The sequence below is a fragment of the Salmo salar genome, unplaced genomic scaffold, assembly GCF_905237065.1.
Source record: "Salmo salar unplaced genomic scaffold, Ssal_v3.1, whole genome shotgun sequence".
Taxonomy (NCBI): Eukaryota; Metazoa; Chordata; class Actinopteri; order Salmoniformes; family Salmonidae; genus Salmo; species Salmo salar.
In genome coordinates, this window is record NW_025547894.1 from 85,001 (window position 1) to 97,437 (window position 12,437).

General features: G+C 48.5%; 1 protein-coding gene across 1 annotated transcript in view; it reads right to left on the reverse strand.

The window, feature by feature from the left end:
* LOC123732495 (protein jagged-1b-like) overlaps positions 1-12,437 on the reverse strand; it is a gene marked incomplete at both ends in the record, with an annotated part of 106,400 nt that overhangs the window by 69,645 nt on the left and 24,318 nt on the right. The window contains 5 exon segments of the mRNA XM_045711687.1: positions 3,514-3,560; positions 7,980-8,093; positions 9,436-9,549; positions 9,690-9,803; positions 12,209-12,328. Coding sequence (XP_045567643.1) covers positions 3,514-3,560; positions 7,980-8,093; positions 9,436-9,549; positions 9,690-9,803; positions 12,209-12,328 — 509 coding nt within the window.

The window sequence follows — 12,437 nt, forward strand, 5'->3', positions numbered from 1 at the left end:
AAATTCTAAATATTCCATTACCGTACTTCGAAGCATGTCAACCGCTGTTTAAAATCAATTTTTATGCCACTTTTCTCGTAAAAAAGCGATAATATTCCGACCGGCAAAGCCTGTTTACATTCAACGAGAGAGAAAGTAAAAGCATGCTATCCCCTCATGCACGAGCCTCAGTCTAAAGGCCCTCTGATAGAGCACTTGCCAAATGCGCTAGTGTGTTTCAGCCTGGGCCTTGAATTACGTCATTCAGCTTTTTCCCGGGTTCTGAGAGCCTATGGGAGCCGTAGGAAGTTTCACGTTACAGCAAAGATCCTCACTCTTCAATAAAAAGAGCCAAGATTAACAACAACTTGTCAGACAGGCCACTTCCTGGTCAGAATCTTCTCAGGTTTTGGCCTGCCATATGAGTTCTGTTATACTCACAGACACCATTCAAACAGTTTTAGAAACTTTAGGGTGTTTTCTATCCAAAACTAATAATTATATGCATATTCTAGTTTCTGGGCAGGAGTAGTAACCAGATTAAATCGGGTACGTTTTTATCCGGCCGTGTAAATACTGCCCCCTATCCCCAACAGGTTAAACGTGATGTTTAGGGGGACCACGTTAGGCTCCAGATCAGCCCCAAAGGATCCTATAGGTCACATAAGGACTTCATAAAGAGAGACAAGAGAATGGATGGTAACCACTACTCACACAGGGTCCAGCATAATTACTGTTAGACCCGGGAGAAGAGAGGGTGGAGGACAGGACAATAACAAGAGAACAGGGTGGTGGTAGAAGACAGGACAATAACAAGAGAACAGGGTGGTGGAGACAGGACAATAACAAGAGAACAGGGTGGTGGAGACAGGACAATAACAAGAGAATAGGGTGGTGGAGACAGGACAATAACAAGAGAACAGGGTGGTGGAGACAGGACAATAACAAGAGAACAGGGTGGTGGAGACAGGACAATAACAAGAGAACAGGGTGGTGGAGACAGGACAATAACAAGAGAACAGGGTGGTGGTAGAAGACAGGACAATAACAAGAGAACAGGGTGGTGGTAGAAGACAGGACAATAACAAGAGAACAGGGTGGTGGAAGACAGGACAATAACAAGAGAATAGGGTGGTGGAGACAGGACAATAACAAGAGAACAGGGTGGTGGAGACAGGACAATAACAAGAGAACAGGGTGGTGGAGACAGGACAATAACAAGAGAACAGGGTGGTGGAGACAGGACAATAACAAGAGAACAGGGTGGTGGAGACAGGACAATAACAAGAGAATAGGGTGGTGGAGACAGGACAATAACAAGAGAACAGGGTGGTGGAGACAGGACAATAACAAGAGAACAGGGTGGTGGTAGAAGACAGGACAATAACAAGAGAACAGGGTGGTGGAGACAGGACAATAACAAGAGAATAGGGTGGTGGAGACAGGACAATAACAAGAGAACAGGGTGGTGGTAGAAGACAGGACAATAACAAGAGAACAGGGTGGTGGAGACAGGACAATAACAAGAGAACAGGGTGGTGGAGACAGGACAATAACAAGAGAACAGGGTGGTGGAGACAGGACAATAACAAGAGAACAGGGTGGTGGTAGAAGACAGGACAATAACAGTTTGAGAAACAGAATCACAGATACTTTCAACAATCACATTTTTCTGGCTCACACTCAACACAATAATGTTTATGGTATTTTAATCTAGTGTGGTCATGGAATTCTCTCTCCTCTCAATCTCTATACCCTTCCACCTCTTACTCCCTCTCCCTCTCCACTTTCCTTAGTTACCAACCCCACTGAACCCAATGACTCCCCCTCTCACCCTCTTCGTCCTGCCTGCCTCTCCCTCCCTCCCTCCCCTCTCCAACCCACTGTCTCCGTTCTTCATTCTTCATTTCATTGAGGGAGTCTAGAACAACTTTACAACTCAACAGGGTGTTCCAGCTTCCACTGAAAAAAAATGCTTTATTTTTTTTAAAGCTGTAAATTAGTTTGTGGAAGGAAAAGAAACCAGGATAAAAGAGAAACTAAACATAAACACGTGTCTGATATCACAGACAGATTCATGTCATTCATGTCGATTCCCAAACCTTCCATAACAAACCTTCCATCACCTACAGAGAGATGAACCTGGAGAAGAGTCCCCTAAGCAAGCTGGTCCTGGGGCTCTGTTCACAAACACAAATAGACCCCACAGAGCCCCAGGACAGCAATGCAATTAGACCCAACCAAATCATGAGAAAACCAAAAGATAATTACTTGACACATTGGAAAGAATTAACAAAAAACAGAGCAAACTAGAATGCTATTTGTCCCTAAACAGAGAGAGACACAGTGGTAGAATGCCTGACTAGAGGTCGACCGATTAATCGGCATGGCCAATTATGGCCGATTAAATTGCAATCCACGAGAAGACTGCCTGGCAGGCTGACTACCTGTTACGCGAGTGCAGCAAGGAGCCAGTATTTTACATAATTATGACATAACATTGAAGGTTGTGCAATGTAACAGCTGTCTGGTGTTACTGCTGGGGCGTTACTGTCTGGTGTGGTGTTACTGCTGGGGCGTTACTGTCTGGTGTGGTGTTACTGCTGGGACGTTACTGTCTGGTGTTACTGCTGGGACGTTACTGTCTGACAGATCCACAAAGAATATGAAAACAAACCCAATGTTGTTGAACTCCCATATCTACTGGGTGAAATACCACAGTGATCCATCACAGCAACAAGATAAACTCCCATATCTACTGGGTGAAATACCACAGTGATCCATCACAGCAACAAGATAAACTCCCATATCTACTGGGTGAAATACCACAGTGATCCATCACAGCAGCAAGATGAACTCCCATATCTACTGGGTGAAATACCACAGTGATCCATCACAGCAGCAAGATAAACTCCCATATCTACTGGGTGAAATACCACAGTGATCCATCACAGCAACAAGATGAACTCCCATATCTACTGGGTGAAATACCACAGTGATCCATCACAGCAGAAAGATAAACTCCCATATCTACTGGGTGAAATACCACAGTGATCCATCACAGCAGAAAGATGAACTCCCATATCTACTGGGTGAAATACCACAGTGATCCATCACAGCAGCAAGATGAACTCCCATATCTACTGGGTGAAATACCACAGTGATCCATCACAGCAACAAGATGTGTGACCTGTTGTCTCAAGAAAAGGTCAACCAGTGAAGAACAAACACCATTGTAAATACAACCCATATTTATGTTTATTTATTTTCCCTTTTGTACTTTAACTATTTGCACATCTTTACAACACTGCATATAGACATAATATGACATTTGAAATGTCTTTATTCTTTTGAATCTTCTGTGAGTGTAAATTTTACTGTACATTTTTATTGTTCATTTAATTTTTTTTGTTTATTATCTACTTCACTTGCTTTGGCCACGTTAACATATGTTTCCCATGTCAATAAAGCCCCTTGGATTGTAAATGAATTGAGAGAGATCTAGAGATGCAGAGAGGGAGAAAAAAAACATACCCTGCAGGTTCCACCGTGTCGGCACTGGTCCTTGCAGTCATTGAGATCTACACAGGAAAACAAAGATGATGTATCAGGTGTTATCTACCAGCATGTATTAAACAAGATAATCAAGATACACAGGAAAACAAAGATGATGTATCAGGTGTTATCTACCAGCATGTATTAAACAAGATAATCAACATACACAGGAAAACAAAGATGATGTATCAGGTGTTATCTACTAGCATGTATTAAACAAGATAATCAAGATACACAGGAAAACAAAGATGATGTATCAGGTGTTATCTACCAGCATGTATTAAACAAGATAATCAACTTTGTCTGTGATAATACAGTCACAAATTTGTTCACCCTCCGTAAAAGAAAGTGCACCCTCCAAAAAATAATCACCCCATTCCTTATGTAGTGTCCTACTACTCTGTGAACCCTAGTCCTTATGTAGTGTCCTACAACCCTGTGAACCCTGTGACCCTAGTCCTTATGTAGAGCCCTACTACCCTGTGAACCCTAGTCCTTATGCAGTGTTCTACTACTCTGTGAACCCTAGTCCTGATGTAGTGTCCTACAACCCTATGAACCCTAGTCCTTATGTAGTGTCCTACAACCCTGTGAACCCTAGTCCTTATGTAGTGTCCTACAACCCTGTGAACCCTAGTCCTTATGTAGTGTCCTACAACCTTGTGAACCCTAGTCCTTATGTAGTGTACTACTACCCTGTAGGCCCTAGTCCTTATGTAGTGTCCTACAGCCCTGTAGGCCCTAGTCCTTATGTAGTGTCCTACAGCCCTGTAGGCCCTAGTACTTATGTAGTGTCCTACAACCCTGTGAACCCTAGTCCTTATGTAGTGTCCTACAACCCTGTGAACCCTAGTCCTTATGTAGTGTCCTACAACCTTGTGAACCCTAGTCCTTATGTAGTGTACTACTACCCTGTAGGCCCTAGTCCTTATGTAGTGTCCTACTACCCTGTAGGCCCTAGTCCTTATGTAGTGTCCTACTACCCTGTGAACCCTAGTCCTTATGTAGTGTCCTACAACCCTGTAGGCCCTAGTCCTTATGTATTGTCCTACAACCCTGTAGGCCCTAGTCCTTATGTAGTGTCCTACAACCCTGTGAACTTGAGTCCTTATGTAGTGTCCTACTACCCTGTGAACCCCATTCCTTATGTAGTGTCCTACTACCCTGTGACCCTAGTCCTTATGTAGTGTCCTACAACCCTGTGAACCCTAGTCCTTATGTAGTGTCCTACTACCCTGTGAACCCTAGTCCTTATGTAGTGACCTACTACCCCCTGAATCCTAGTCCTTATGCAGTGTCCTACTACCCTGTGAACCCTAGTCCTTAAGTAGTGTCCTACAACCCTGTAGGCCCTACGTCCTTATGTATTGTCCTACAACCCTGTAGGCCCAAGTCCTTATGTAGTGTCCTACAACCCTGTGAACCCTAGTCCTTATGTAGTGTCCTACAACCCTGTGAACCCTAGTCCTTATGTAGTGTCCTACAACCCTGTGACCCTAGTCCTTATGTAGTGTCCTACAGCCCTGTAGGCCCTAGTCCTTATGTAATGTCCTACAACCTTGTGAACCCTAGTCCTTATGTAGTGTCCTACAACCCTGTGAACCCTAGTCCTTATGTAGAGCCCTACTACCCTGTGAACCCTAGTCCTTATGCAGTGTCCTACTACCCTGTGAACCCTAGTCCTTAAGTAGTGTACTACAACCCTGTAGGCCCTACGTCCTTATGTAGTGTCCTACAACCCTGTAGGGCCAAGTCCTTATGTAGTGTTCTACTACCCTGTGAACCCTAGTCCTTATGTAGTGTCCTACTACCCTGTGGACCCCATTCCTTATGTAGTGTCCTACAACCCTGTGAACCCTAGTCCTTATGTAGTGTCCTACAACCTTGTGAACCCTAGTCCTTATGTAGTGTACTACTACCCTGTAGGCCCTAGTCATTATGTAGTGTCCTACAGCCCTGTAGGCCCTAGTCCTTATGTAGTGTCCTACAGCCCTGTAGGCCCTAATCCTTATGTAGTGTACTACTACCCTGTAGGCCCTAGCCCTTATGTAGTGTCCTACAGCCCTGTAGGCCCTAGTCCTTATGTAGTGTCCTACAGCCCTGTAGGCCCTAGTCCTTATGTAGTGACCTACAACCCTGTGAACCCTAGTCCTTATGTAGTGTCCTACTACCCTGTAGGCCCTAGTCCTTATGTAGTGTCCTACTACCCTGTGAACCCTAGTCCTTATGTAGTGTCCTACAACCCTGTAGGCCCTAGTCCTTATGTATTGTCCTACAACCCTGTAGGCCCTAGTCCTTATGTAGTGTCCTACAACCCTGTGAACTTGAGTCCTTATGTAGTGTCCTACTACCCTGTGAACCCCATTCCTTATGTAGTGTCCTACTACCCTGTGACCCTAGTCCTTATGTAGTGTTCTACTACCCTGTGAACCCTAGTCCTTATGTAGTGTCCTACTACCCTGTAGACCCTAGTCCTTATGTAGTGCCCTACTACCCTGTGAACCCTAGTCCTTATGTAGTGTCCTACAACCCTGTGAACCCTAGTCCTTATGTAGTGTCCTACTACCCTGTGAACCCTAGTCCTTATGTAGTGACCTACTACCCCCTGAATCCTAGTCCTTATGCAGTGTCCTACTACCCTGTGAACCCTAGTCCTTAAGTAGTGTCCTACAACCCTGTAGGCCCTACGTCCTTATGTAGTGTCCTACAACCCTGTAGGCCCAAGTCCTTATGTAGTGTCCTACAACCCTGTGAAACCTAGTCCTTATGTAGTGTCCTACAACCCTGTGAACCGTAGTCCTTATGTAGTGTCCTACAACCCTGTGACCCTAGTCCTTATGTAGTGTCCTACAGCCCTGTAGGCCCTAGTCCTTATGTAGTGTCCTACAACCTTGTGAACCCTAGTCCTTATGTAGTGTCCTACAACCCTGTGAACCCTAGTCCTTATGTAGAGCCCTACTACCCTGTGAACCCTAGTCCTTATGCAGTGTTCTACTACCCTGTGAACCCTAGTCCTTATGTAGTGTCCTAATACCCTGTGGACCCCATTCCTTATGTAGTGTCCTACAACCCTGTGAACCCTAGTCCTTATGTAGTGTTCTACAACCCTGTGAACCCTAGTCCTTATGTAGTGTCCTACAACCTTGTGAACCCTAGTCCTTATGTAGTGTACTACTACCCTGTAGGCCCTAGTCCTTATGTAGTGTCCTACAGCCCTGTAGGCCCTAGTCCTTATGTAGTGTCCTACAGCCCTGTAGGCCCTAATCCTTATGTAGTGACCTACAACCCTGTGAACCCTAGTCCTTATGTAGTGTCCTACTACCCTGTAGGCCCTAGTCCTTATGTAGTGTCCTACTACCCTGTGAACCCTAGTCCTTATGTAGTGTCCTACTACCCTGTAGACCCTAGTCCTTATGTAGTGCCCTACAACCCTGTGAACCCTAGTCCTTATGTAGTGTCCTACTACCCTGTGAACCCTAGTCCTTATGTAGTGTCCTACTACCCTGTGAACCCTAGTCCTTATGTAGTGACCTACTACCCCCTGAATCCTAGTCCTTATGCAGTGTCCTACTACCCTGTGAACCCTAGTCCTTAAGTAGTGTCCTACAACCCTGTAGGCCCTACGTCCTTATGTAGTGTCCTACAACCCTGTAGGTCCTAGTCCTTATGTAGAGCCCTACTACCCTGTGAACCCTAGTCCTTATGTAGTGTCCTACAACCCTGTGAACCCTAGTCCTTATGTAGTGTCCTACAACCCTGTAGGCCCTAGTCCTTATGTAGTGTACTACTACCCTGTGGACCCTAGTCCTTATGTAGTGTCCTACTACCCTGTGAACCCTAGTCCTTATGTAGTGCCCTACTACCCTGTGGACCCTAGTCCTTATGTAGTGTCCTACAACCCTGTAGGCCCTAGTCCTTATGTAGTGTCCTACAACCCTGTGAACCCTAGTCCTTATGTAGTGTCCTACAACCCTGTAAACCCTAGCCCTTATGTAGTGTCCTACAACCCTGTGAACCCTAGTCCTTATGTAGTGTCCTACAACCCTGTAGGCCCTAGTCCTTATGTAGTGTCCTACTACCCTGTGAACCCTAGTCCTTATGTAGTGTCCTACAACCCTGTGACCCTAGTCCTTATGTAGAGCCCTACTACCCTGTGAACCCTAGTCCTTATGCAGTGTTCTACTACCCTGTGAACCCTAGTCCTTATGCAGTGTCCTACTACCCTGTGAACCCTAGTCCTTATGTAGCGCCCTACTACCCTATGAACCCTAGTCCTTATGTAGTGCCCTATAAAGGGATAAGGGTGCTATTTGGGACGCATAGTGAAGGATCATGTACATTTCTAACTCTGACACTATTGGGAAGTTAAGCATTACACTGTCCTGACGGAGACAGGTGTTCTACAACGCCACAGCTGCAACAGAAACCGTCTTAGTTCTACTCACTGATGTCACAGTTCAGCCCCGTCCAACCAGCGACACACTCGCAGAAGTATCCACCAATCAGGTTGCGGCAGGAGTTGGCGTTGACACAGGGCTTGCTGTCGCATTCGTTGGCATCTGGAGAGGAGGCGGATTAATAACAGGGCATGGTCAGAGTGAAGACGGGCACAAATAATTCATTATGAGTCCACTTCCTGCGCTCAAATGTTCATGAAGTACTACGTTAAAGTGAAAGACACCAGTGAAGAAAGGCAATAGAGAAATCCAACTGAGAAAACTAGGTTGAAGTGGAGTAGAAAGAAGAGGAAGAGGAAGAGAGGAGACAAGGATAGAGGAGACAAGGATAGGAGACAGAGAGGAGACAGGGAGGAGACAGGGAGAGGAGACAGGGAGAGGAGACAGAGAAAGAGGAGACAAAGCGAGGAGACAGGGGAGAGGAGACAGGAGGGAGGAGACAGGGAGAGGAGACAGGAGGGAGGAGACAGGGAGAGGAGACAGGAGGGAGGAGACAGGGAGAGGAGACAGGGAGAGGAGACAGGGAGAGGAGACAGGGAGAGGAGACAGGGAGAGGAGACAGGGAGAGGAGACAGGGAGAGGAGACAGGGAGAGGAGACAGGGAGAGGAGACAGGGAGAGGAGACAGGGAGAGGAGACAGGGAGAGGAGACAGGGAGAGGAGACAGGGAGAGGAGACAGGGAGAGGAGACAGGAGGGAGGAGACAGGGAGAGGAGACAGGGAGAGGAGACAGGGAGAGGAGACAGGGAGAGGAGACAGGGAGGAGACAGAGAGGAGACAGGGAGAGGAGACAGGGAGAGGAGACAGGGAGAGGAGACAGGGAGAGGAGACAGGGAGAGGAGACAGGGAGAGGAGACAGGGAGAGGAGACAGGGAGAGGAGACAGGGAGAGGAGACAGGGAGAGGAGACAGGAGGGAGGAGACAGGAGGGAGGAGGCAGAGAGGGAGGAGACAGGGAGAGGAGACAGGGAGAGGAGACAGGGAGAGGAGACAGGGAGAGGAGACAGGGAGAGGAGACAGGGAGAGGAGACAGGGAGAGGAGACAGGAGGGAGGAGACAGGGAGAGGAGACAGGGAGAGGAGACAGGGAGAGGAGACAGGGAGAGGAGACATGAGAGGAGACAGGGAGAGGAGACAGGGAGAGGAGACAGGAGAGGAGACAGGGAGAGGAGACAGGGAGAGGAGACAGGGAGAGGAGACAGGGAGAGGAGACAGGGAGAGGAGACAGGGAGAGGAGACAGGGAGAGGAGACAGGGAGAGGAGACAGGGAGAGGAGACAGGGAGAGGAGACAGGGAGAGGAGACATGAGAGGAGACAGGGAGAGGAGACATGAGAGGAGACATGAGAGGAGACAGGGAGAGGAGACAGGGAGAGGAGACAGGAGGGAGGAGACAGGAGGGAGGAGGCAGAGAGGGGGAGAGAAGAGAAAGAATAATGTGTGTCTCACCTATGCGACAGGTCTTGCCGGTCCACTGAGGCGGACAGTGACACTTATAACCATGAACCAGGTCCTGGCAGGTCCCACCATGATTACAGGGGTTAGGAGAGCACTCATCAACATCTAGCAGACAGGAGAGATACACACAGGGCACTCCATGAATGTGTGTGTGTGTGTGTGTGTGTGTGTGTGTGTGTGTGTGTGTGTGTGTGTGTGTGTGTGTGTGTGTGTGTGTGTGTGTGTGTGTGTATATACAGACTTACTGATATTACAGGAGGGTCCGCTCCAGCCCGCTCCACATACACACCCATAACCCTGAGTGTCCTCTACACAGCTCCCTCCATTAGAACAGGGGTTGGACAGACACGCATGCTCTGCTGTGGAGGGGAGGAAACACAGGGTTACAGACACATGCTGGGAGAGACTGATTGGCCAATGGGAGCTGAGAGGACCTGGGAGCTGAGAGGACCTGGGAGCAGAGAGGACCTGGGAGCAGAGAGGACCTGGGAGCAGAGAGGACCTGGGAGCAGAGAGGACCTGGGAGCAGAGAGGACCTGGGAGCTGAGAGGACCTGGGAGCTGAGAGGACCTGGGAGCTGAGAGGACCCTTGTAAACCCCCCGACGCCCCCTGAATATGCTCAGCCAATCAGTACACCCCCCTACACCCCCTGAATCCGCTCAGCCAATCAGTACACCCCCTACACCCCCTGAATCCACTCAGCCAATCAGTACACCCCCCTACACCCCCTGAATCCACTCAGCCAATCAGTACACCCCCTACACCCCCTGAATCCACTCAGCCAATCAGTACACCCCCCTACACCCCCTGAATCCACTCAGCCAATCAGTACACCCCTGAATCCCTACCATTGTGTCATCATAATGCTTTAGCAAATGTACATTATACCAGGAGCGTTGGTAGACAATGTAATTAACCCCTCTAACGGCCCTCCATGCCTCTGCTAATCCTACAGCTGTTGTATGTAGCAATATGTGTCTCTGAACCAGATTTATGCTGTTAGCATTGAGGTGGTGGGTCCTAGTAGGAAGTCCACTGTGTGCAGCTCACCCTGCACTAACATCAATAACATGTAGACATTTTCATCTGCTAAGCGTCCCCCAGTAAAGCAATGAAAACAAGCAAGCAAGCATAGGGCGGCGCACAATTGGCACAGGGTCGTCCGGGTTTGGCCGTCATTGTAAATAAGAATTTGTTCTTAACTGACTTGACTTGTTAATTAAAGGTTAAATGAATTAATGAGTGTGCTCTGTGTTTTCCTGTCATCCAGCAGCCCTAAGCATCAACATAACCCCACGACCCACCCATTTACTGAGGAGACAGATAACCATGACGACCCACCCATTTACTGAGGAGACAGATAACCATGACGACCCACCCATTTACTGAGGAGACAGATAACCCCACGACCCACCCATTTACTGAGGAGACAGATAACCATGACGACCCACCCATTTACTGAGGAGACAGATAACCATGACGACACACCCATTTACTGAGGAGACAGATAACCATGACGACCCACCCATTTACTGAGGAGACAGATAACCATGACGACACACCCATTTACTGAGGAGACAGATAACCATGACGACACACCCATTTACTGAGGAGACAGATAACCATGACGACCCACCCATTTACTGAGGAGACAGATAACCATGACGACCCACCCATTTACTGAGGAGACAGATAACCATGACGACCCACCCATTTACTGAGGAGACAGATAACCATGACGACCCACCCATTTACTGAGGAGACAGATAACCATGACGACCCACCCATTTACTGAGGAGACAGATAACCATGACGACCCACCCATTTACTGAGGAGACAGATAACCATGACGACCCACCCATTTACTGAGGAGACAGATAACCATGACGACACACCCATTTACTGAGGAGACAGATAACCATGACGACCCACCATTTACTGAGGAGACAGATAACCATGACGACCCACCCATTTACTGAGGAGACAGATAACCATGACGACCCACCCATTTACTGAGGAGACAGATAACCATGACGACCCACCCATTTACTGAGGAGACAGATAACCATGACGACACACCCATTTACTGAGGAGACAGATAACCATGACGACCCACCCATTTACTGAGGAGACAGATAACCATGACGACACACCCATTTACTGAGGAGACAGATAACCATGACGACCCACCCATTTACTGAGGAGACAGATAACCATGACGACCCACTCCCTACCCCTCAACACAGTGACTCCCTACCCCTCTGACAGGTGACTCCCTACCCCTCTGACAGGTGACTCCCTACCCCTCTGACAGGTGACTCCCTACCCCTCTGACAGGTGACTCCCTACCCCTCTGACAGGTGACTCCCTACCCCTCTGACAGGTGACTCCCTACCCCTCTGACAGGTGACTCCCTACCCCTCTGACAGGTGACTCCCTACCCCTCTGACAGGTGACTCCCTACCCCTCTGACAGGTGACTCCCTACCCCTCTGACAGGTGACTCCCTACCCCTCTGACAGGTGACTCCCTACCCCTCTGACAGGTGACTCCCTACCCCTCTGACAGGTGACTCCCTACCCCTCTGACAGGTGACTCCCTACCCCTCTGACAGGTGACTCCCTACCCCTCTGACAGGTGACTCCCTACCCCTCTGACAGGTGACTCCCTACCCCTCTGACAGGTGACTCCCTACCCCTCTGACAGGTGACTCCCTACCCCTCTGACAGGTGACTCCCTACCCCTCTGACAGGTGACTCCCTACCCCTCTGACAGGTGACTCCAGAGTAGCCCTCAACGCAGGAACACTGGTATTTGTCAGGTCCTGTGTTGCTGCAGGTTCCTCCATTCAGACAGGGCTGTTTGGTCCCACAGAAGTTCAGATCTGAGAGAAGGGGGGAGGAGAGAGAGAGAGAGAGAGCGAGAGCGAGGGGGGAGGAGAGAAGAGAGAGAGAGGGGGAAGAGAGAGAGAGAGAGAGAGAGAGAGCGAGAGA